This window comes from Leguminivora glycinivorella, chromosome 5 (genome assembly GCF_023078275.1).
Source record: "Leguminivora glycinivorella isolate SPB_JAAS2020 chromosome 5, LegGlyc_1.1, whole genome shotgun sequence".
Taxonomy (NCBI): domain Eukaryota; kingdom Metazoa; phylum Arthropoda; class Insecta; order Lepidoptera; family Tortricidae; genus Leguminivora; species Leguminivora glycinivorella.
Window position 1 is genome coordinate 7,238,670 of NC_062975.1, and position 27,010 is coordinate 7,265,679.

Genomic DNA, 27,010 nt, shown 5'->3' on the forward strand with positions numbered 1-27,010 from the left:
CTGTTTCTTTTCTAAAGTGGTTTTTGCACGAACGGACCAACTTACTTGTGTTACTGTGATTGCAACCCTTTGAATCACAAGAATTTAATTAGCATCTAGCAACACTCTTGTTGTCTCTGACATCTTGTGATCACAAGACTACTATCCTCTAGTTTTCTGTCAAGGCAAAAATTGGGCGAGAAAAACCCGTCCCTGCAGGGATTCGTGTGTAAAATAGCTCCAATTTAGTGCAACACAACATCAAGATGAGGTACTTCTTAACTTATTTGGCTGGGCTCATAATAGTCCTTGTGGTTCCCATTTTCTCCATGTACTATTTATTGAACGGAAAGGGTGAGCAAATCAGCTTTGGATGGTTCCTGGAGAATACGTCGCCCTACATGTGGGCGACGTTGGGCATAGCCTTTGCCGTGTCACTGTCCGTGGTCGGCGCAGCGGCGGGTATCCACACCGTTGGCGTGAGCATAGTCGGTGGAGGTGTTAAGGCGCCCAGAATTAAGACCAAGAACTTGATCTCCGTTATCTTCTGCGAGGCCGTGGCTATCTATGGACTAATTACTGCCATCGTCTTATCCGGTATGCTGGAAAAGTACCCTGAACCCCTGACAGACTTGAGTATCAAGAGTCAAAACTTCATGGCTGGCTATGTAATGTTTGGAGCTGGATTGGCCGTTGGGCTTGTAAACTTATTCTGTGGTATTGCTGTGGGCATTGTTGGATCTGGAGCGGCCCTGTCTGATGCAGCCAATGCAGCGCTATTCGTGAAAATCCTCATTGTTGAAATCTTTGGATCAGCCATTGGTCTATTTGGGCTCATTGTTGGTATTTACATGACATCAAAAGTCAAAATGGGTGCTGCTTAAGAAGACAGAGCTTAAAATTAAGTGTGAGTACTAATATACTTGTAACTTTTGTAATCCTAACTATTGGCTATTATTACCATAGTGTGATACTGGATACTAGTTTGAAGCACAATTAGATATACAAATGTAAGCTCTCGTAGTGTGCAATAACATACTAGATACTGATTAGTATGATACACAATTTTGACTGTGGTTTTGTTTTCAGTATGCAACAGCACTGGATGGCCTGTAAAACCAAGCTTGAGACAAAGAGTGCTGAGAAAAGTATCCAATCAATGGTAAATTATTCAGTATAGCTTGAATTCAATACTACCGCAGTGTTACTTATATTACTACTACCTAACTTTGATGTGTTATGTGATGTTTAAACTTGTTAAATAGATAACTTCATATTTGTAAAAGATACCTGACATTGGCACTTTTACAAGATACAATTTTAATATAAAACCTCATCTTACTTAAGTTGTTGCATTTAGTGCCAAGGAATCAGGTATCTGCCAGACCATTTTGTTTGTGGATAGAATCAGTATTTAGTTGGAGTGTTTTTTGACAATTTAACAGTAAACTTTTGAGTAACTAAGCTGACTCTTAGGGGTTATAGTGACTGGATTCACATTGAAATAGAAATGTGTCATATCAAAAATGATATCAAACAGATGTATAACTCTAACTACACCTTATGAACCTGCATCGATCATGGGTTTGATGATTCATTCAATGTGGTATCTAGTCACTTTGTTAAAGCTTAACATTCCATGAACCTCGTGCAACTTGAATAAGTATTTATTGGCCTCCCAGCAGCCTCCCATATGTGTACTGTACATAACTAATTGGAGTATATATCACATTAAAATTAAGGTTGTTTTCCAAACACTTTGTTAAGATATAATAAATGTATTTTCAATATAATATATTGTATTGTATGAGATTATCACTAGATTTATCAGAAGGTGTTAGAGAAGTTTCATATACCTGTTGTCATTAAAATGTACTTTTTTGGTGTATTTTTGTTTTGGCTTCTTTAAACTTTAGTTTGTTACCAGTCACAAAGTGGAAAAGAACCTTAATGCAAGAACTAGTTGTTTCAATGCAGTTCAATATTATTTTATAATTTATGCAATCAAAATAATACTTCAATTGTAAATATGTTTGCTTTCCTATTTCTTGTGAACACACTAATTTATTATATCTACTTGTAAATTTGTATCCCTTTAAACTTAACTATAGGTGTTGAAGTTAATGCCATAGATTGTGTATGAGTATTGAAATTCAATTTTTATTGATAACTTCTAAGGCACAATGTCGTGTATACACAGTTTTGGAATTTAAAAAATCGAAAGTATTATGTCAGTCCTAAGTAAACTACTGATATGATTCTAAGTTAATATTTTATTTGTGCAAATGTAGATATTATGTATGTTGATGAATAAATAGATAAAAGTTGTTGTTTTTAGTTTTTACTGGAAATTGTAGTTAAGTCCTCTAGATTCTCTAGAATATGACTCAAAATGAAGTCAAATTCCTTTTAAACTTGAAGTTGTAATGTATGACTACTGACTGCCTGCTGAGCCGCGGTCCCGGGTTCGAATCCCGGTAAGGGCATTTGTGTGATGATTCAGATATTTGTTCCTGGGTTATGTTCTTTGTGTTTATCTATATAATTTTACGTGAGTGTGCACGGGAAAACGTCCCACTTTGTCGATTGCTATAAAGCCGCTTTGTCAGTTTATTCATATAAAGATACAAGTAAATCTAAAACTGAGTTAAATTTTAAACTGAGTTTACACCAAGTTTTGAAACAGGTATATACAAGAAAGAGATGCAGATATTTGCCCATAGTTGCGTCTCAAAACTTGCAGCAATAAAGCTAGGAACATACTACGCGGACGTCCGTCGTAAAACGACCGCGACCGCGACCTATCAGTGTGCACGGAACAAAACATCCAGAGAGCCAGATTTCGATCGGACGTCCGTGCGCTCAAGGCCACGTCCGCGTCCGTCGACCGATAGTTTGCACGGTTATGTGTATTTCCATTGTCCAGATTCCCGTCCGCGGTCGATTTACGACGGACGTCCGCGTAGTGTGTTCCTAGCTTAACTTGCTGGTGTAGTACCACGCGTGTAAACTCAGCTTTACTAAACAACACACTCACATATCGTCGCCTAGCATGCCGAAGTCAGGATTTTAGGAAGAAATGCGTCTACTGCCACTGTCAAATCACATACATAATTTTTTTAGAATATTTCTTCCAGCCGACGTATTATGCTTCAAATTTTATCACTTATGCACGTGGATAAGATATCTGTCACTCTCGCACTGACGTACATGCCAAAATGTGACGGATGCTTTATCCACATAGTTAAGTGATAAGATAGGAAGCATAATACGCCGGCTGGCTTGATATTTAACACAGTCATTACAGTCATGCTGTCATGCTGTACAAACGGCGGTCGCAGTAGCGACATCTGTCTTTAGACAGAGCCAAAAGTTAGAGCCTGCTTTAGCAGGCTCTAACTTTTGGCTACTTTCGACTCCTTAATAGCTAAACTTGAACATGTACAATTTCATGGGCTCTACCTACTCCTTATGGGAATACAATCATGTGTTTATGTTGTACGTACAGCCCAGCAAAAAAAAGAATAGAAATTAATAGAGGCGCCACCGTCTATGTACCTAAACCGTTTTGTAATGGCAACTATTGAGTCATTTTTGTATGGGAAAGTAAGTGTTATAATCAGATAAGTCTAGATCCATTACCAGGGGCGGCTCACTCCGCGATTATCGCAGCGCTACAAGTACATGCCGGGGGCCGCGAGTTGGCGGCCCATTCAGTGGTGAATGTCGGCTGCTCGCGTGCAGTACCTACGTTTTGTAATGTAGGTAAGAATTTAGAATGTGAAAGTAGTGAGCCTTCTGTACTTGTACTATTATATATTCTGTGCCATTACTCTATTTTGAGTATTTTGCCAGGCTGTATGTCTGAATCCCTTCGCTGCGTGAAAAAGTTAATCTATCTTTTGTCATGGCCGCTTTCAATGATCTAATTTCACAGGCAGCATTCGTATGAAGGGCGAGGTTTCAAAGTCGCGGAACCAATTCATATTAAAACTGTCCTCCTCTCCTCTTTCTGCACAGACTAATAGGTTGTTGGTAGATAGCGTCCTCTTGAAGCATTTTATGGAAACTCATTTGAGAGCGCCATCTCTAATTTGCTTCCGATTCTACAGCTTGGCAAAAAAGAACAGAAAATAATAAGAGCGCCACCGTCTATGTAAACCGTTTTGCATGTGCCAACGGTGCCAACCACGTGCCAACTATTCTGACACTTCTATGAGAAGAATTAGTGTTGCTATACAAAAAAAATTGTTCCATTTCTACTCTTTTTTTTGCCAAGCTGTAACTAAAATGGAACCAGACCAAGCCAAGTTGGCAGACATTTTGATGGTGTTGAGTATGATAGGCATATGCAAAGAGGATCGAATATTATAGAGAGTTACTGTCGAAGTAAAATGTGTAATCACGGTGCATAGACTGCCATCTCTTGACACAGCCTTAAAACTTTTGAACCGCAGTTTTGACAATTTGGCCCATATTCTTAGCTTGATATGTTTTAAAATGTCAAATATTAATATTAGCGCCATCTAGCTGAGCGTACCCCAAAGGCGTAATGCCATCTAGGCCGGACGGACCGGACGACCGGTCTGGCGCAGTCAGTAGTGACCCTGCCTGCTGCGCCGCGGTCCCGGGTTCGAAACCTGGTAAGGGCATTTATTTGTGTGATGAGCACAGATATTTGTTCCTGAGTCATGGATGTTTTCTATGTATATAAGTATTTATATATTATATATATCGTTGTCTGAGTACCCACAACACAAGCCTTCTTGAGCTTACCGTGGGCCTCAGTCAATCTGTGTAACAATGTCCTATAATAATAAATAAAATAACATCTTACTCTTGACAGTAACTCTCTATAATACTCGATCCTCTTTGGTTTGATGTTTGAAATAACACGCTCGGCCTGTGCTATTAAAGTTACTTACAACTTAGCTTATTCTGACTCTTCACGTGACGAAATAACTTGAATACCTTGCCTTACCTACGAGATTTTACTTCATGGATGGTCTTATGCAGGATGCTCAGGGTGATAAAAATAAGCGAACATTGCTTTAGCAATAAAATATTTTATTTTCATATAAAACAATTTTATTCGGATGCGATGTTTGTACCTTTTTATAAAATACTTGTATGTGTTATAATAAATTAAGTGCGAAATAGATATCACAAAACTGGAATGTGTAAATTCTAAATGAGCTAAAAATTGTAAAGTTATGTGATATAAAAAAGATATCAAAATTAATTTTGGAGCTTATCGTCTACCACATAAAGCATATAAATAAATTGTCACGAGGGAAACATGTGAAACAAGCAATCCACTTGTAATGTATTGAACACTAAGTCTAACGATGTACCTTTCCGCGTATATTTGAGCAGGTTGATACATAATTAGGTACAGTAAACCAATTGGAGCCCTAGACCACTCTACAACCATGTCAAAATGACAAGCAGTAGAGATTTCTTACAATCTGATTTATAGCGTTACTATGACATAGTCCTACAGTTGCCTAGGGTTCCAATTGGTTGACTGTACCTACTACAAACGGGCAAAAAAAAAATTATAAGTCACATCATAGTGCCGTCCTGTTTAATCACACATATTGATTCGAAAGGGACGACACGACGATTTTTAATTTCTACTCTTTTTTTAGCCAAGCGTAAAATGACATTATTTTTAAAATTTTATTAGTAGGTACTTAGGTAGGTAATATTAGAACGTTGTCCATTTTTAGGTATCCAATACTCACCATTTTCTTCTGGTGATTATTGTGATTTTGTACACAAGGAAACGTTTAGGTACCATTATAAAAATAATACCGCAAACAGGATGTTTATACTAAAAAGAGGTATCTATAATAGGTACCCATCTTCGGATTTTTACGTCATAAATGTCATAATGCCTGTTCCCAAATGCCAAACAACCTGTAGGTAACATACATATATAACTCTTGTTATACGTATCACCTTTCACTGACCATAGTGATCAAAGGTGATAACAAGAGTTATAACTATAAGGGTGAATCAACTTTTTCTTGTCTGTTATTGCCATGGTTACAGTCTCCTGAGTCACGCTGGTTTTATGCGAAAATACGCTACTTAAACTATGCAAAAGGACATTCAAGTGGACATACTTGTTACTTGATACAAAGACAGGAAAAATTCTTACATATCAAACATTCTACAAGTCATTGCCGGACTACATGAAACACTGTGCACTACAAACTTATAAGTTACATTTATGGCAATTATACATTAGAAAATACCTAAATAAAGCTTTTTTCAACATTTAACTATTACTAATAAAATGCTACAAAGTGTAAAAATCTATTTATTATTTACAAAATAGGTGGACTCTTCGTAAAACGTTCCAAATTCACACAAACCAATATTTACATCAAATCCAAGTATTCATTCACTATCACACTAGGTTATTAAAACATACCTACTGTAATTAATTTGCCATCTACATAGGTAGGTACACAAGTTGTTGCCTAATTTATTTTACTGCATTGAAATTATCATAACTATAACCTAATTTATAATAGATTTGGTTTCTTATATAAAAATACATTATTATTTCATAACTATTCCTAAACTATAACTCTAGATATTTTAAAAACCCGTGATAGTTTAATAACTTCACTACTCAGAGGGCGCCTCTGTCCTTGCAATCTAGAGTAATATGTATTTTATTTACTTATATATAAAAACCACACTGGTGACTCGTGAAGTCACAGCAACGCCATTCGCTTGATTTTAAATTCAAATGAAAATGTCGTAGTTTGTTCATTGTTTACATTAAGATTGCAATATTTTCAATACAACTTGCATAATTTTACCATAACACTTATTTTATTTACAAGACTAAAATAGAGATGTCACTACTGTTCAATAATGTAAAAACCTGTGGATTTCATCAAATTATTCAAAATATTCTTCATCTAAAGTACCCCACTAGCTTACACACTGTAAACGAGATCCTAGTGAGTTAAAAACTTACATTTTGCACAAATCCCGTCAGCCCCACAATCCCTCAGCATTTTCAGACAAAAATATTGAAAATATGATTATAAAAAATGTGGTTTCTTGGGCGCATTTATGCAATATCGACAGACAGACAGACAGAATATACATATTCTACCATTAAAACATATGTCCCAAGTCCATTTAGGAACAGGTCTGTCAGAGAACCAGGTTTTCAATATTTCTCTAATAATTGTCTTTCAGACACCTTCACCTTCATACATACAAAATGCAGGCGAGCGCTTAACTGAGTATTTTACAAAAACGATCGGAGTATTTGTGATTAAACTTACTTAAATTAGTCTAAGTGAATTGTTAATTAAAATAAATAGCCGTTAGTCTACACTATGGCAGTGGCGTCTAAAATTATGTTTAGATTGTTTACGACAGTCTTATTAAAATTATAACTAACAGCGTACGTAAAACAGTACCACGTTAAAAATTATAAACTAATTGAGATTCATTGGAAATCTTGTACTATAGTGTTGTCTTTAAACTCTTGTTTCTGCGTCATCTTCAGTAGTAGATTTCCTGAAAAATTAAACAATGAAAACGTTACTCATTGTCATTTTTTTGTTATGTGGCCTAGAACGACTAAATTGCCCTTTTATTATAACATTCTATATCTTTATTACGTAATTACAAAACATATACGTATCAGCAGTAATTCAGTGAAGGCAAAACGAAGTGCACTGTAAGTATTTGTGTAAGTTCCTTTTGTAGTGCACAATTAACTATAGGTATATTTGACCATAAAGATCATCATCAGAGAAACTCTTTATTACCTCGATGATCTACGCGCACGGTAAAGTGTGCAGGCCAATAAGGTTTACTTGAACAGTGGATAATTTTAAATCATGCCATAATATGAATTGCACTACAGAATAGCCAATCTCTATCATAAAGTTAGGATGATAATAAATAATAGAAATTGTTATTACATAAGTATATTATATCTTTTGGCATTATGGCCCATTCCCGTCGACGAAAGTTTTTATTTATCAGAGTTACAAACACATGTCGCAGTGACAAAGGGTAAAACCCTTTTATTCAGCAATCAAAAGCAATTAGGTCGTTGTCGTTGAAAAAAGTTAAAAACGCGCGCTGAAAAGTCGTCATGGCGTAACGTAACTAACCACATTGAGCCAACGAGAATAGGAAATATGTTATTGAAGCAAACTGTCCCTTTATGAAGTGATAGGGTAGTCGTTTATGTACTTATCAACCTTACTGTCACAAAGCAAAAAGACAACATTTAACGATTTCAAGGTAGTACTTAATAAACGTCCGAGTGTCCTAGTATCTAATCTACATGTAATTTTCTTACGTCATTAGCAATAGAGGTGCCAGAAGGCGAGCATTGGGACATTTACCTTATTGCACCTCGTACGTTACCGTTTCATTCAAAGGACAGAGCACATTTATAAATGTAGGTTAGGGGTTTCCAACATTTTTTGTAATAAGCCCTCTTCTTTCTAAACAAACCGTAAAATATTACCGTAAAAGGTAATTTAACATGTACAAATCTCTCCCTACATTTCTTGTATTTTTATGTACCAAAGGGGCGTACCTCAATGGTTGGAAACTCCTAATACATGCATACTATAAAAAGTGTTTACCTCCTCCCTACGATGGATGATCGCGCGCGCGGCAACGCCACCGTTAGTAAAGCAAAAGATGATTTACAATGAGTGTTTCTCATACAACCGCCACCATCTAGTAACAATTTAGTTGCGTTATGACTTAACAGCGGATTCAACGACGCATCTTTTTCAATCATAGTGTTAAAATCTAAATATAGTTTATTAACTCTGTAATGTAAAATGTAACTGTAAGTAATTACGTAATTACCTATATGTATTTTAACAGGTATTTTTAATAGGCAAAGAGAAGCCCTCTTGAAGCAGTGTATGGAAACTCTTTTGACAGCGCCATCTCTGATTTGGTTCCAAATATTTCTAATGCCGATTTGACACAAAAGTTTCACTTCAAAAAATCAGGCGGTACAGTCAAGTTCGTTAACATGTACACACTTGTGCGAACAAACATATGTAAACACGATATTATGCTTAAAATCAAAAGGTCGCGTTCAGATATTTTTAGGGTCAGTTTGGAAATGTGTACAATATCAAGTGTTTCGTCTGTACGGCGTACGTACACCGTCAATATTGAAAAAGATGCGAGCTTAGTATTCTAAACACCTTTACTTCTCCACGTTTTAATCTCTTAGTAGTGCTTCAATGATATGTAAAAGGAAATTCGTTAGTAAAATGATTAAAAATCAGGTAAATATTTATTTCAAATTTAGGTTTTAAAACAGAAGACTTAAATAAATTAATTGTTTAAAAAACTGTCCTAATACTCCTTCGTTATTATATTCTAAAAGGTATAAAAAATACAAAATAAAATAACTTGATTTGTCTAATAAACTAACAATATATGTTGGAATTTAAGTGAAAGGTTTTTAAAGAAGTGAGGGTGTTTTAATTCAAATGTAATTTTGAAGTTATAATAACATAGAGAAAATAATTTAAGTATGGACACATGCAAATTTGAATTAGTTTCATGCTTTCGAAAAAGTATGGCATTTGTAACTCACTCGCTTGTTTCTCCCATGCTCGCTAAAGGCGCTCCTATTGTCTGCTGGCCTTCTCCTGGATAAGACATCAAAACGTTAATTTATATAAATATCCTGACATTTTTGCTAAATAGTATTTTTTAAATACTTATTGCCTAGTATATAGTTTTATGTTTTTCATGAATTTGAATTAGATCCAACTGCGGTGTATACAATTATGTATGTCAGGGAGATGACAACGACGCGACGATACAAATTGTCCCCCCGAACGTAACGCCTAGACGATGTAGGTACACATTGAAAATTAAAATCGATGATCAAGTGTAAACCATGTATTACATACATGTAAACATTACATTAAACACACACACACACACACACACACACATCAACCACAAGACTAGATACACAACACAAAAGGAGTACACGCACAGGTATTTTGTGGTAGGGCACAGCACAGCGGATATCGTCTCGCTCGTATCTAGAGCAGAGCCCAACTGGGGTAGTACCTCCGCCTTACAGAAGACCGCAGCCAAATAGCACTAGACCCTACTCATAGTGTTGTGTTCCTGCCGGTGAGTAAGGCTGCCAGAGCTCAACGAGGGTGCGGTGTGCTGATGACGGGGGAGGACTTACGGAACTAACTTGTTCCGTCTATTGTTCTTTGAGTCGTCGGCAACCCGAACCCTCCTTAGAACTTGTACACTCCTTTTTGCTGTGTACTTAACACGGCAAAAGGGAATGTACAAGTTTCTAATGGGGTGGCAACGCGCATGTGACATTGATTGAGTTGCAGGCGTCCATGGGTTGCGGTGGCAGCTTTACATCAGGCGGGCCGTATGCTTGTTTGCCACCGACGTAGTATAAAAAAAAACGTAAAGATTTGTTCATACAAAGAATTTTCTGTCTGCGTTGCCAGTTTGTTATGGGTTTTTATAACCGAGTGCACACAAAGTGGTGTTTGCTTCTTTCCCCTCCATTAAAGTATAAGTATGGTAAATTGAATGTGCTGACCAATAATTAAAAACACGGCAACCAAAATAGTTAAATACGGCAAAAAAAAGTTGCATTGCGGCTAGGTTTACCTGGGTGTGCATCGCTACTACGGCCCGACGGTGGCGCCACTCCGCGCAAGCTAGTGTGGTCTTCCTCCGCTAAAGCAAAACAATGGGTCAAAAGCTAGGTAAAGTCCGACTAGAAATATATGACTATTGTCAAGAGGGCGCTGATGTATGCGGTGATTGTTCAGTATAGTATGAAGAAAATAATTCCAATGAAATTCCGTAACATGGCGCGTTGTCATATATTTCCGGTCAGGCATTATATGTCTGGCAAAACAATTTGTCAGCAACTATTAACCTGGGAAAATTTAAAATTTAGGAGATCGATTCTCCGCGTCTAGATTTTTAGTTGTTTTATTTTAAGTTGTTGATGTTTTCTGCTGACAAAATTGGTTTGTCACACTATATTGCAACGCAAGCGTGCGGCTGCTGGTATATATTGGTCAAGCAAGTTGAAAAAAAAAGTAATAAAAAAAATGTGAAAAGGGGGTTAAACAGCATTTCTAAGAAGGTAATTACGTAGGTACCATGAAACCCTGCAATTTTATTTCAAATACCTATAAGGAGAGTTTTTTAATAAGTACTTAATTAAGTTGTTTTCATTCCTTTCTTGTAGAAATCTTACTTTTATACATACATACATACATACAATCACGCCTGTGTCCCATGAAGGGGTAGGCAGAGCACATGAAACTACTCAGGTTTCAGTGCCACTCTTGGCAAATAAGGGGTTGAAAGAAAACGAAACTGTGTCTGTGTCTGTGTTGTGTGTGTCTTACTTTTATATTCTTTTAGAAATGCAGTCGTGTGAAAAATATTTAAATGAAAAATATACCCTCAAAGGCAAAATTGAAGCGATTTCGTTGGCACGAAATATACCACAATTTCCACACGTTCGTTAATTAAATTATAGTCTCATTTCTAGCTATAATTGTAATGTAATTTGACATGTAAATATTTACATCATAGAAAGTTAACAGAGATCTTGATAATTTATTTTACGAGAGTCAATGCCATTGAAAACTCCACACATTAGGTACATAAAATCTTAAATCACAACAACACACTATCTAATCTAATCAGACGTACCTGTGAAAGGGAACAAGTATTTGTCGTGCGGGTGATGTTTATCTGATCCTTCAGACATCCTGTCGTTATACTCTCCATACTCCATTTTCCTCTGATAATCATTCTTGAGCATAGTGGCTATGCCAGAGTCTCTGAAGTCCCTAGGCGGGTAGCCGTCGTGTTCTCTAGTGGTCACCAAGTCTCTGGATCCGTAGACATTGTCAGTGTTTAGATATTTGGTAGGGCTGTAGCCGTAGTCAGAAGTGCGGGACGAGAGGTAGGTTTTGGAGCCGTACGGGTTACCGGGTAGTCGGTACATGGTGGGCGATATCGGGTAGTTCGGGTCGTAGGGAACTTGTTTTTCAGTGTCGGTTGACATCATGCCGTACATAAGCTCGTCTTCCATGACTCCATATCTAGAAGGGATACACGTTTATTAAAAAATAATTATTAAATAAAATTGCTAATGCTATTTTAAAGAATATTTAAATTAATTCTAAAACAGGCGGTTAGAAATCTGAGCATTCAGAGCTAGAACAGTGGACAACCGTACTCTCAGGTACACGCTTGAGGTATGTAAGTGTGTGTAGTAACTCACCTGTTGTCGAGAGGCAGTCTGGAGGCGTCGACACTGGCCACATATGTGTCGTGCACGTTCTCGAGTATGGAAGGCTTGACCCGCCGCCGACTCAGCTGGTACACGTCCGAGGTGAGGTCGGGCACGGGGAGCGGGTTCGGCGAGGGGGAGGCTAGCGGGCCCTCCGTGTCTGAGCCAGGTTCGCCAGACCATCGGATATCGGGACGGTTTGGTTCTGTAGGAAACGAAAGTTGATCTAGTCTTGAACTGTTGTCTTTTCACACAAGTAGGTAAGTAACGAATAACGCAAATAGAAAAGTGTGAATGTATCGTGACGGGGTGACAGATATATCATGCGTATTGATGTCTCTATACGAGAAGAGACATTTTATTAGCTGTTAATAGAGTTGAATATTACAACGGGTGTGTTTAAAAATCGACCGCATTTCCATTACCTACTTGCTAGTTAAAAGGTACTTACCTTCGCGTATGTGTGAAGGCCATCTGGGCGAGATGCCTAAAGGTGCACCTTCAGTGATATTCGGTAAGTAGCTCCCGCCGTTAGTGCTCGGAGCGCAGTCTCCTAAAAAACATGTTTTAATTTTACTTTGTTCTTTTACGTATCGAATAGGAATTGAGCGCATAACGTCAGCATGAATATTATTTATCTACAAAAAACAGTTATCAAACACTTAGTAAGAAGTAGTTAGTAGTTCTACTAAAAAGTTACGTGGCTAGTGTTAAAGCGTCTTTTTTAATATCTGGGGCCCATTTCTCAACTGAAAGTTACAAGTTACAAGCGGAAGTCTCTTTCCAACTAGTCATATTCGATATTGGCTACCACTTGTAAATTGTAACTTGTAGCTTCGAGAAATGGTCCCCTGCTATTCGAATTCGAAGTAGTACGTAAATCGAGAAACCGAACGAGCAGAGTGCACGCGATGCAACGCGTGTAATTTTACGTCGACTAATAGGTTGACTATATTATATTGAGGTATTACAACTAAGGACCAGTTGCATCTACCACAGTTAACAGACACACCAACGTCACGCTGCAGAAGTGTACGGAAATTTGCATACAAAGAATTATCAACGCTAAATTCGGTGACAGACGGTTTGGTGTAAGGGTGTAACCGATCCTAATTAACAGAGTGTGACATGAGAGTGAGTGACACTAACTAGGGTTAGAAGGTTGCTCGGAGCGACGCGTGCTGGTCTCGTCGTCATCAGAGGAGTGGCTGGAGGCGAGGTCCAGGCTTCGCGCGCTGCCGTCGCTATCGCTGTCCGAACCTTCGCCTTCTGCACCTGTGGGCGCTCGACGCCGACGGCGACTCTCATCTATATTTAAGTACACTTATGTTAGGCCCTGTTCTCCGGTTGTATCATTCATTAATATAGATTTAACTTCATATTAAAAAGTGTTTTCTAGTAAAATGTACCAAACTGTGTCAAAATAATATTGTACAATTAGTGAAGTTAAAAAGATAAATGTTTTTTGATAAGATAGTGTATGAAGTCTTACCACCTCTGCGCGTATGTAGGGATGAATCAAATCCTCTAAGGTACGCAGGCATGTCACTTGCACTTGTGTTGTAGTTGGACGTCGAAGTGCTTGTATGACGAAGTTGACCGTCACTTCGGCTATAAATAACATACACGAATAAGATTATTCAAAAGTTGAAACAGGATTATAAAAATATTTAATCGGTATGAATCCTCGTCGCCAATTTAATTCACGTTTGGCGCCCAACGTGGGCCAGGTGGTTTATCTACCTGTAAGGACTGGAGCTAGTTTTCGTTGTCGACCTGGATGTTGTTGAAGAAGCAGATATTCCGATGTTTCTCAACTGGCGTCCTGGTTCTGTCCCACTGTGATACGCCAATGCGGACCTGATATTAAAACAGTCAGGTAATCAAATAGCTTGTCGTGAGTATAATTTTAAATCACATTTGTAAGAACTTAAGGACTAACCTGTTAGTTGACAAATTCTGAGCACTGCTGCTGACTATAACTGAAGTGTCAGCCAAAGGTACTTTCTTGCCCATGCATCGTAGCATTGTTCTGAAATGAAATGTTATATTTTTTTGTGTTACTTTAGTCATGTATTTTTGACGAGCCGCGAGGCCGTAGACAATGGCGTACGACGTTTACGCCTAACACCGGCAGTATTGTGGTACTTATGTACGTTGACAATTTGAATGACTCTTTTTAAAGCTTCTATCTTCTATAAGATGTGATGATGACTCACCTTCTGAGGTTGTCGCGCACGCGAACGTTGAAAGCAATATAGCCAAGCGACGCGGCGGCGGCGTGAAGCACGACACAGCCGGCTAGTACGGAGCTCAGCAAGTTGCGACGGGAGCCCGCCTCGCTGCCGAGGATCAGGCCACTTGCCCACGCCATGCAGAGCAGTGGCAGGCATACCACGCTGACGGCTAGCAGCATCCTGAGTAACAAGGAGTTAGTAAAATACTAATAGAAAGCAAACAATAAAAAATCTGTAGAATAATGACAGTATCCATATTATAAATGGGAAAGTGTGTCTGTTTGTTTGTCCGTCTCTCACGGCAAAATGGAGCGACGAATTAAGTGAAGATAGTAAAAGAGATGGTGAGTGACATAGGCTACTATTTGTCTCTTTCTAACCCCCACCCCCTAAAATAGGGGATGCAGTTTTTGTTGAGCTTTCCGAATTTAACGCGAGCGAAGCCGCGGGGAAAAGCTAGTATTCTATAAAATAAACCACTATAAATATTTGGTAGTTCAGGCAATACCTCTATATAAGTACGAAAAACAGATTAAAACGAGAAGTTACCAGAGAAAAATCTTGTTCGCCTTATTTACTCGTACAAATCATTCTAAATTACTTATAATGGTACAGAAGCTACAGATCTCACGTTGCAAACTTCGTTGATATGTTCGCACGCTTGTTTTTCGTGTCAGCTCAAAAGTGAGCTAGTCACAGCTCACCCTACGGTGACAACTATGGTATGGTAGCGTACCTCAGGTTGCCGAAGCCGGTGACGTGGTCTCGCACGGTGAAGGCGGCGCGCGTGGCGCCGGCCAGGCTGGCCACGGCGGCGCCGGCGTACACGGCGGCCGGCACCACCACCCACCACACCACTGGCTCGTGGCAGCTCACCCAGCAGCTGTGGGAACATGATACAACGTTAAACATCTCAATGCTGACAAGGGATGGCGCACGCGCAAGGGTAGGTAGGTAGTTATAGGAAAAATCCATTGCACTGTCGATGACAGTTCAAGTTATTTTTTGTTAATCCGTTCGCCAGTTCCGTGTAATCTTGCGCGCTTGACAATATAGGATAAATTTTTAGCCACCATTTTTTTAAATACAGCAATAAGTCGCCCCATCAATATTGACCAATGGTCTGAATACTCGCAAAAGTGCGTGGCCGTACTGCTGTTGGCGATGAGAGACAGACAGTGCCAGGATTACTGCTGGTGCGGCATACGCGGCAACTAGATGTGCTGCCAATCCTCCATGATTCACATCCCGTAGCTCTCGTAGTCATCGTACGCCGCTAGTAACCCATTAGAACAATGGTCTGAACACTCACAAAAGTGCGTGGCCGTATTGCTGTTGGTGATGAGGCAGACAGCGCTAATATAACCGCGGCATACGCGGCAGCTAGATGTGCTGCCAATCCTCCATGATTCACATCCCGTAGCTCTCGTAGTCATCGTACGCCGCTAATAGTAACCCATTAGAACAATGGTCTGAACACTCACAAAAGCGCGTGGCCGTATTGCTGTTGGTGATGAGAGGCGGAAAGCGCCAGGATAACCGCCGGTGCAGCATACGCGGCAGCCAGATGTGCTGCCAATCCTCCATGATTCACATCCCGCAGCTCTCTGAGTAACCGTCGTAGCTGCCACGCGTCGCACGCGGTCCACGCTAGTGCTGCTACCCACCAGTAGTGCAGTGACATGGCGATTATTTTGCAGGCAAACTGAAAAAGAGACGAGTTACGATTTGCAAAATGTCAATGAAGACGCGGTTTAAAAAGATTTGGAATGTAAATAATCTGACCTTCAAGCTGCTAATTTTAAATTTGTGACGCCTACAATTAGTGACGACTACAAAAAAGCTGAATCGACCCCAAATAAATGAAAACAGTTCCAATTTCCTTACCTCATTCTGAACCAAAGAGCTTCTAGCCTTCAACGCAATGAGATACAGCAGCTCAGCCATAAACACACTAAATATGAGGTGTTTATGTATAGAGTTGGAGACGGTAGCTGCGCCACCGCGCATGAGACAGAGAGCAGCCCACGTCGCGAGTAAAAGCGGGAGGGAGATACTGAACGCTGTGTATGACGTCACGGACTCCAGGAGTGAAGGTTCGGGTATGAACTGGAAGAAAAATTATAGGTTACATTTCAGTTTTTTTTTCTACTAGGCTACTGTATTAGAGTTGTTTATCTGCTGAGTTTTACTCCTTACCTCGATGTCAACTTCGTCGACTAGCACAGCGAAGGTGGAAAGATGGTTGCATGTGCAGTTGATGAGAAGGGGCTCATTCGAGTATGGCGACCAGTCGTAATCGATCTCTGTATGGCATCCGACGCGTGACCATTCACCCGCTCTGTGGAATGCAAAAACATGACCCATATCAATACACACTGGAAGGGATCCCTTAAAGGGATAAGTTCACCTTTGTACACACTTTCTTCAGTCATTATATTCTCTGTACTTTATGCCGGTAATAATTTGTTTTTTGCAACAAAGTGTTTTACTACTACTACTAGTAGTTACCACTACTGCTGGGGGGGAGGAGGAAGTAGGTACGCTTAGGTATGCGACGTTAAGCTATTGGCCTGCACCTCAAGTCCATCATACACGTCCCCGTCGTTCCTAGGTCTGCCGCCGCGGACCGGGTTCGAGCCCACCCAGGGCTCCATTGGTGGGTGGGTCGTCTCCCCTGGGCAATGCTAGTGGTCGGTACGGGCGTCGCTATATTTACCAACATACCCCGGACCACTAGTAGCCAAGTATGAGGGCCTCGCCTGGTGTGGGCCACGCTTAACAGCGTGGCATCCCCACCCGCCAGGTGTTCCTTTCCCTTACCCTTTAATTTCCTTCAAACAAACTCCCTTGATCCTTCAACTCACCTCCTATCTCTTTCTCCTGTCTCATCTTCCCTTTCTCCCTCTTCCATTCCAAGAGGAGTCAACCTCTTTAAAAAACCCCAATCTAATATATGGTCCACACCGTGCCGATAGATGCGTGGCTGAGGGGGAGCTCAGTCGCGAACGGTGCCCCTCGATACCGGGCAACCTCGAGGGTGTAATTGCCTTATTCTGGCAAGCGGGGCTCTGTCGGAATGGACGTATTTTCCCTAGCTTCTCGTGGGATTCGTATGGAAGTTGACAAAAATAAAAATAATGAAGGTACCCTGGAAGACCTATGCCAGGAACTTTTGCCACTGATGGAAGGTGCGGATAACTCTGCCCAAACATCAGAGCATGCCATGGAGGGAGTGGAGAGTACCGAAACGGTTGAAAGGAGCGATTCTCATTGCCCAAACAACCAAACGGAGACCTCCAACCCTGATGTACCCAGATCCGTCAAACAACTGGGGGGATCTGCGAAGGGCCGCTTCAAAGCTCTTAAAGGATTAGGCGTACCGCATGATGAAGCGTTACGACTATCCACGAAGAGCTTCGCGGAACTTAAAAGGATGGGGTATAAGTTCGGGACCTCACAATCCAAACCTGAGCCAAAATCGGCCAAACGGCCACGCTCGGAGGAGACCTCACCGCAGGGTAACTCCAACAAGAACCCAAGGGTGAGTGAGACCCCCCCAACCCAACCCCAACCTTCACAACCCTACAACGAGGTCCTGAGCCAAGTCCGAGTCGGAATCAAGGACTCCAAGCCGATGAGTATCGCGCAACAGGAGTCCCTATGCAATACCATCTTGCAAAAGATTGCGACTTTGGAAATGGACGCAGGACCGAAGTTTAAGGGATACGCTTACAAGCCAGGCTGGTTGCTCATCACTTGCAGCGATCAAAGATCCAAAACCTGGCTTGAGGAAGTAACACCCTCCCTAAAACCTTGGCCGGAAGCCAACCTCAGGGTCATCCCCGAAAATGAGCTTCCCAAGCCAAAAATTGGGATGGTGTTCATTCCTGGGACGCAAGATGTCAAGCAGTCCCTTTCTCTACTCTATGCGCAGAACCAGGGTCTGCACACGGAGTTGTGGAAGATTCTCCACACCAAGGTCGACAAGAGTGGTGTCATGGTCACACTCTCTCTAGACGACGAATCTGTGGAGAACCTTCAAAAAAAGGACCTAAAGGCTAACCTAGGTTTCCGCGAGGTCCAGTTTCGGCTAAAGGGCCACTCCCAGGCCCAACAGTCCGAAACTCAAAACACCCAAACCCCACCACCGCAGCCTGAAATCCCTGCAACACCCATCCCACAAACACCCGCCCGAAAGGTGCCTCCGGGCCCAAAACGGTCGGCTCCGTCCACCTCCACCACCGCCAACCCAACACCGGGACCTTCGGGGCTACAGCGGTTTCTCACCACCAGGGGAGGCAACAGGGGCAACAACCGCCCAAGGGGTAGGGGGAGCAGAGGCGGCCACCAGGGGCACAGCGGTGCCCACCGCCGCGGCAAGTAGGCAAGACGACGCCAGCAGGGGTAGGGGGTGAAATTCCTCCAGGCCAACCTCCACCACGCCGTAGCGGCCACAGCGGTCGTTGAAAAAGTATTTGGCGAAAATGGCCTGGACATCGCCCTCATACAAGAACCATGGATCAACACCAAACACATGGCATCAGGTCTCAACAGAGCAGGAAAGGTACTAATCTACGAAAAAGGTGTTCGACCAAGAGCCTGCATCGTATTTAACAAAAACATTAACTTCTTGCCTGTTACAGAACTATGCAATGAAGACATATCAGTCGCGTATGTCGATCTCAAAGGGAGAGGAGCACTCAAGGTAATAGTCTGCTCCGCCTACCTTCCCGGAGAGAAGCAAGATCCCACAGAAGAACTGACTAAAGTGCTCGAGTACGCTCAGGCACAAAAGGCGGAACTCATTGTGGGATGTGATGCCAACGCCCACCACACCATCTGGGGGAGCACAGGAATCAACAAAAGAGGTGAGTTACTATCCCAATTTATTTTTACTAATTGTCTGCACTTGTTAAATAATGGCAACACGCCAACCTTTGTAACTAGGGCCAGACAAGAAGTATTAGATATTACCTTCGCTACTGAAAAGGCAGCAAACTGCCTAGCCGATTGGCGCGTCAGCAGCGAAAACTCAATGTCGGATCACAGACATATTTTGTTCAGCGTTAAAGGATCAATAGACACGGTACCACTTATGCGAAGAAATCCAAAAGACACTTCATGGGAAGCCTACAAGGCAGACCTTGAAACAAGTCTAAAGGATGTCCCAAAATATGTCAAAACACCAGACTCTCTCAACATGGCGGTCAACCAAATCTCAAAAGGCATGATTAGGGCCTACGAACTAAACTGCCCGGTGAAGGAGTCAACCTGCAACAGGAAAACGACGTGGTGGAACAAAAAACTAGAAAACCTCCGTAGATCTACACGTCGCATATTCAATCACTCGACCACGCCAGAGGAATGGAAAAGGTATGGTAAAGCTCTGACTGAATATAACAAACAAATCAGGAAAGCAAAAAGGAAGTCCTGGAGGAAATTCTGTGAGGAGATCGCCCAAACTCATAAAGGAGCGAGAATCCACAAGATACTCTCCAAGGCACCAACAAACTATCTCGGTCTTCTTAGGAAACCAGATGGCACATTTACGAACACAAAGGAGGAAACCTTAGAAGTACTAAGAACCACACACTTCCCCGGTTCGTATACAACCAGTAACAAGCTATTATGCGCCCAAAGGAATATTCAAATACACAGGGCACGAAATATAGACTGGAATTTGGCAACTAACATTTTTAGACCAAACAAAATTAAATGGGCACTTAGAAAGTTCCAGCCATTTAAGTCAGCAGGAATGGATGGAGTGTTCCCAGCGCTACTGCAGCACGGACAAGAACTCCTCCTCCCGCATCTGGCCAGAATATTCAGAGCAAGTTTTGCAATGGGAATAATACCAGATCAATGGACTAAGGTCAAGGTACTTTTTATACCAAAAGCAGGGAAAAAGGACTACTCACAGCCCAAATCCTTCAGACCGATCAGTCTAACATCGTTCCTACTTAAAACGATGGAAAGAATCATTGATCAGCACATTAGGACGGCATACCTGGCGGATAGACCGCTGAGTGTTAACCAACATGCTTACCAAAAGGGAAAATCCACGGAGACTGCCCTACTCGACCTGGTAGACAAGGTGCAGTCAACCCTAGAGGACAAGCAAACCGCTCTATGTGCGTTCCTTGATGTAGAAGGTGCTTTCGACAACACGCCCACAGAAACCATACTTAATGGTATGAAATCAAAGGGTGTAGACGAAACCACCACCAGATGGGTTCACAGCATGCTCTCAAACAGGGTAGCAACTCTGACGTTAAACCCGGTAGAGCATGAGTTTCATACCACTAAAGGGTGCCCGCAAGGAGGCGTCTTGTCTCCGTTACTATGGACCCTAGCAGTGGACCAACTTCTTGCAATACTGTCAGGCCAACATTATGACACACAAGGATACGCCGACGACCTTGTGATAATTATAAAAGGCCCCTGTCTATCTACATTATCAAATCTAATGCAAGGAGCTCTTAACACAATAATCAAATGGTGTAAAGAAAATGATTTGTCCATTAATCCGAGCAAGACAGTAATCGTTCCATTTACAAGGAAACGGGACCTCGGAAAACTAAAAGAACCAAAACTGAATGGACAAATAATACCATTCTCGGTCGAGGTCAAGTATCTAGGGGTCACTTTCGACCAAAAGCTGACTTGGAACCCTCACCTGAGAAACATCACTCAAAAAGCAAAGATGGCCCTGTGGTCATGCTGTCGAATGGCAGGAGCAAGATGGGGCTTAAGACCCAACATTGCTATGTGGTTATATACAGCGGTAGTGAGGCCCATAATCACCTACGCCTCCGCAGTATGGTGGGACAAAACCAACCAAACGACAGCAATACAAGCTTTAAACAGCCTGCAACGCACTGCTTGCATTACAGCAACAGGTGCCTTCTCCTCGACACCGGGGCGGCCCTCGATGCACTGCTTGACATTTTACCACTCCCCTGCAAGTGCAAAAGGAGTCCAAGCAGTGTGTCTACAGGATATGCACTCTAAATAGGCCAAAATGGCGCTCCCAAGCACTAGCCAAACTCAAGGCCTGGGTATTTGCAAATAAAACACTTAGCATGCCCACCGATGACACATACACAGAGTGCAACTTTACCAAACTGTACACGGTGGAAATACCTCCTCGAGACAAATGGACTAACGACCAAATGTACGTCGAAGAGGGAAGCCACATATGGTACACGGATGGTTCCAAAAAGGAAATGATGTAGGATGTGGGATCTATGGTGAGAGACCCAAGCTCAGGGCCAGCGTCAGCATGGGCAGACAGGCCTCAATCTTCCAGGCAGAAGTCTTCGCCATTAACAGATGCGTGGAGATTAACCTGGATAGAAACCTAAGACACCAACATATCTACATCAACTCAGACAGCCAAGCTGCTCTGCTGGCACTAGATTCTCTAGAGTCCAACTCAAAGCTAGTCCAGAACTGTAAAACAAACCTAAACGCACTGGCCAACTCCAACAAAGTCACACTTAGATGGGTACCAGGGCACTCCGACATTACCGGAAACGACGAAGCAGACGAACTTGCTAGAAAGGGCGCAGACACACCCCTGATCGGCCCCGAACCGTTTTGTGGAATCACAAAACGAGAAGCATATTCTCTGCTAAATAACCTGGAAAAAAGAAGGGCAATCGATGGGTGGAAGTTCGTGAGAGGACAAGAACACTCGAAAGCCCTAATAAAACCGTTCAACAGCAGATATGCTAAAGAGCTCATAGGGCTCAAAAGACACAAAATCTGCGCGGTATCCAGAATATTGACTGGACACTGCAAGCTGAACAAACACATGTTCCAATTGGGGTTGAAACAAGAGGCGACATGCAGGTTCTGCCAGGAAACGGAGGAGACTGCAATGCACATCCTTTGTTCCTGCGGTCCACTAATGTCAAAGAGAAGTATCTACTTAGGGCGGCAGGTACTGCAACCCTATGAGGTACAAGACCTTACAGCCCAAAGAATCTGGAATTTCCTGGATTCAACGGGCATAAGTAAGGATATATAACCACAAAGGGCCGTCACAATAGATCTCTCTTGGTCGACGTGACACACAAAGGCCCACTATAACAAACAATAATAATAATACCACTACTGCTGATACAGGACAGCGGACTGTAATTGACTGGCAATTTCACTTTATTTAGACGGAACAATCATTTGATTCATTTATTCTGAACAAACTTACCCTCTTAATGTAGACCAATGCACACACTGCGGGTTAGTCCTCGAGCCAAACGTCTCCCTATTAATGTCCAACCACATCTGCAGCCGAATCGGTTTCTTCAGCCGAATTCCGCCCATACTCTTGTATATCAACTTCTTTCCCAATCTAGTAACATTCTCATCTTTGAACTCAGGGTCCATGGTCAATGCTAAGACTTTCGGCCCATCTTGATTCTCAGCGACGTAAGTAGACTCGTTGTCTTGTAAGTTGTCAGCGTATTGTTTTTCTTTTTTCATGGCTGGCTGGATGAGGACGGGCCCGTGGGCCTCGTGTTGGATCTCGGGCTCGTTGGAGTGCCATTTGGGGTCGCTGTGGGGTTGCGACACGTGGTGGTGGCCCTTGTTGGTGTATGTTATGCCTACAAAGAAGAACACAATTATGATCAACTAATCATCACTTTACGCTTCTTGCGCGCGGTACGAACTTTTTACCTATATTTTTATTTTACATTTAACCCGTCGTTTGTGTCTGTCAAAAAATTGTCATAAAATAATTAGCTTTGATATAAATTTTTAAAGTCCAACGCCTTATGTTAGGATCCTTATCAAACACAGACGAAGGGTTAAATTTCTAGCTCTTATCTTACATACAACTTATCTGCAATGTACGTTCTCAACTGTCTGCTTGACTCGACAGTCTGTTTCGGTATCAAATGAATAGATACACTAAGTGCGTTTCACATTATCCGATCCGATATCGGATGTAGGACCGATATCCCATACATTTAAGGCGCCAATTTTGATTTTTGCATTTGAAATCCTTCCGACAACCGATATCGGATCGTATAATGTGAAAACGGCCTAAGGGCCAGTTGCATCAGTCACAGTGAACATACACATCAACGTCACGCAGCAGAAGTCTATCGATATTCCCATACGAAAACGCCAATTCGGTGACGGATGGTTTGGTGCAACAGACCCTAATTAAGCATTACAGAAATAACTCGCCTTCCTCCTCCACATTGACATCGACCACATCGTCTCCATCCTTGGACTCTCTGTACCACACATACTCAGGCACAAACAGCGCGACTTGCAGTATAGGCGACCTTAAAGTTATGTTAACTGCCCAGCTGCCCACAACCGACCTATTTTTATTATCCGTAGCGTCTTGAGAGGCTTACTTACCTCTGCCACATATTCGACGAGCGGCGTGTGAAGTAGCGAGAGAAGTAGGCACCGCTCCCTATTTTGTCGGTATTTTGATGCGAGTCGTCGGGCAGGACACAACCCAGTGCGATTAATCGGGCAGTATGTTGCCGGAGAACATTGCGGCAGCGCGAGGAGCATAGTGTGGCTGAGGTATAAGATATAATATAACTGACCTTCTTCCTCCACATTGACATCAACCACATCGTCTCCATCCTTCGACTCTCTGGTACCACACATACTCAGGCACAAACAGCGCCACTTGCAGTATAGGTGAGCCTATAGTTACGTTCACTGCCCACAACCGACCAATTCTTATTCATAGCGCCATAAGAGAATTACATAAGAAATAACTCACCTTCTTCCTCCACATTGACATCGACCACATCCTTAGACTCTCTGTACCACACATACTCAGGTACAAACAGCGCGACTTGCAGTATAGGCGACCCTATAGTTATGTTCACTGCCCACAAGTCCCACAACCGACCAATTCTTATTCATAGCGCCATAAGAGGCTTACACAAGAAATAACTCACCTTCTTCCTCCACATTGACATCGACCACATTGTCTCCATCCTTAGACTCCCTGTACCACACATACTCAGGTACAAACAGCGCGACTTGCAGTATAGGCGACCCTATAGTTATGTTCACTCCCCAGCGACGACCGACCGAATCGTCAGTCCGTAAAGGCATGAGTTGAGAGGTGTTCCGTGAGTATTGGAAGTAGGAGAACACGGCTCGAGATTCGGGTTCTGGGTTGTCTGGAAAAAATATGAAAATTAGTTTTTTGGCACTACAGTATGATAATATCACGTGTAAGGAACAATTTGTAACCGTTTTAATAGACTTGGCCCAAAAAAAAGTACTTTTTTAAACGTCAACTAATTTGACTCCATTAGCAGATAAACAGTGAGAATGACTACAGCATAAGAATAAGAATTGAATTTAAACAGAAGTGGCAGTTTTATGCCTGGATTTTAATTTGTTGTCGAATCTATGTTTCACACTTATATTCGTTACAGTGCGATTAATATCAGTTAACGATTCGGCTTTTACTCTTCGGCTTCAGTTCTTACCGGGATCGCATAAGTGCGAGCAAGATATATATAAAACCCGAATCGTTAACTGATGTTAACTTGTGTTTTGCGACTGAATACTGTACACCATCCTACAATAATAACACCTGTGTATTCTAGAAATAAGTATTCTTGCACACAAACGATTTATCTTATCTTAATCGTGCTGTAAAAGGATCTCACCTTGTCCATTGCTATTAGTAATCCCCAACAAATCAAGCGGCAGCAGTATCCTCGTAAACTTATCGAACTTTGATCTCGTCTTCACATAGTTGTTGTACTTCGGGAACGAGACAGTGGGGCTCGAGGGTTTCTTCCCCTTCCTCCCGTACCCGGTGAGGGGGGAATGTATGAAAGCAGATGTGTCGGGGAGCACGACTCTCTCGGTGGTGTAGGCCTCGGAGGTGAAGCGTGTCAGCTGCGTGGGCTCGAAGCCGTAGATGGACTCAGAGGTTACGATGTCCACGCCGATCACTGTTGAATTAAGATTTTATTAGAATTTAAGAGTTCATTATATATCAAAGAGCTTCTTGAAAATAGTTTTAAAATTACAGATTTGTGTCAAGTCTATTTTTTGAGTCGTCGCGAGGTCCTACAATATGGTCCGGGCGGAATTAACGTCCCGTCCCGTCGATTATTTAGTTCCATTATTTTTTTAGTCAGCTCATATTGGGTGAAGTAGTTCAAGGGATGTAGAGTGACAGGTTACTTTTTGTCTGTTTCTAACCCCTTACTTACCTAAAACGGAGGAAGGAAGTTTGTCCGCAGTTTTAGAATTAAACACGAGCCTAGCCGCGGGCAAATGCCAGTAATATTAGTGTGTGTGTCTGTTTGTTTGTCCGTTTTTACGAAAAATCGGAGCGACGAATTGGCGTGGTTTTTTAAGTGGGGATAGTTGAAGGGATGCAGAGTGACTTCCCTAAAATGGGTGATGGAAGTTTGTTAAGAGCGTTCCGCAATTTTCGAATTTAACGCGAGCGAAAACTAGTACATATTTGTATAATTTACCGAGGTTGCTGGTGACGATCTCGAAGGGGCTGGTGTAGGTGTCGTGCTGGCTCTCGGCAAGTACGCTGATGTACTTGTCTAACGTCTGCAGCAGCCGCTCCGCGCCGCGTCCCGTCAGCTGCCGGATGCGGCGCCATTCGAGGAGTACTTCAAGTTCAGTATCGTGTTCGCGGATTTCATTATGTTCTGAAAGTATAAAATGGTTTTAGCCACAAATAGAAATTCGGGTGAAAAGGGAAGGAAATGAGATTGATGTCTCTCGAACGTCTGGTCCTGTATCCGTCACAGACAATTTCAAATCAGATCCAATAGCAAATTTACACATCGTCGTTTTACGGTTAAGTCACAAATTAAATATGGATGAAAAACATAATCATAGCTTAGCATCGAGATTGACTGGTAGTGTAGTGAATGCCCTAAATCATTAAGTCCATTTATGCAATAAAAATTGAATAAATAGGTAAATAGCACAGGTACTTACTCGCACATAGTCCTTATCTTGACTATGCGTAAGATTCAACCCCGCTTGCCGCAGTTCATAGCGCAGCAACTCCAGTAAAATGCCCTCGGCAACCAGCACATCAGCTCCGTACAGAACGGGCGTGTTGGAGCAGGCGGACGCCAAGTCATCCGCGAGACGAACGCCAACGAATGTGTTTACCAGAAGTTCGCCTGATTCGATCTTGCTTAGCTGGAAAATAAAGTTTTATGTACCTACTCACCATTTCATGACACATAATCATATTTACCAAGTATCATGCACTTAAAAATTGTGTGGGTCTACATTGAATTTATATTTATGAAATATAATAGTTTACACTCTTACTCAAATGGCACCAACTTGGCTTTCCCTGAGAGAAGAGTCCTTACAATTCAAGTGGTATAAGGTTCATTCCATTTGAAATTTCAACAGAAATTTGATGAAAGGTCCCTGTTCCATAAAGAACCTTTCCTTACAGTATTTA

At 41.8% G+C, this 27,010-nt stretch overlaps 2 protein-coding genes across 2 annotated transcripts in view; one reads left to right on the forward strand and one right to left on the reverse strand.

The window, feature by feature from the left end:
- Positions 1-108: 108 nt before the first annotated feature.
- LOC125226594 (V-type proton ATPase 21 kDa proteolipid subunit c'') lies at positions 109-2,308 on the forward strand. The gene is made up of 2 exons (XM_048130599.1): positions 109-886; positions 1,069-2,308. The coding sequence occupies exon 1, from the start codon at positions 246-248 to the stop codon at positions 861-863; it is 618 nt and encodes a 205-aa protein (XP_047986556.1). The 5' UTR covers positions 109-245; the 3' UTR covers positions 864-886; positions 1,069-2,308.
- A 2,717-nt stretch (positions 2,309-5,025) lies between these two features.
- LOC125226081 (protocadherin-like wing polarity protein stan) overlaps positions 5,026-27,010 on the reverse strand; it is a 74,232-nt gene continuing 52,247 nt past the window's right edge. The window contains 21 exon segments of the mRNA XM_048129932.1: positions 5,026-7,533; positions 9,602-9,656; positions 10,666-10,734; positions 11,731-12,125; positions 12,308-12,521; positions 12,768-12,869; positions 13,466-13,624; positions 13,809-13,927; positions 14,060-14,176; positions 14,259-14,348; positions 14,536-14,733; positions 15,290-15,436; positions 16,038-16,258; positions 16,441-16,662; positions 16,753-16,894; positions 22,769-23,165; positions 24,495-24,722; positions 25,221-25,511; positions 26,046-26,186; positions 26,189-26,231; positions 26,527-26,736. Of these exon segments, the coding sequence (XP_047985889.1) occupies positions 7,494-7,533; positions 9,602-9,656; positions 10,666-10,734; positions 11,731-12,125; positions 12,308-12,521; positions 12,768-12,869; positions 13,466-13,624; positions 13,809-13,927; positions 14,060-14,176; positions 14,259-14,348; positions 14,536-14,733; positions 15,290-15,436; positions 16,038-16,258; positions 16,441-16,662; positions 16,753-16,894; positions 22,769-23,165; positions 24,495-24,722; positions 25,221-25,511; positions 26,046-26,186; positions 26,189-26,231; positions 26,527-26,736 (3,600 nt within the window). The 3' untranslated portion in view covers positions 5,026-7,493.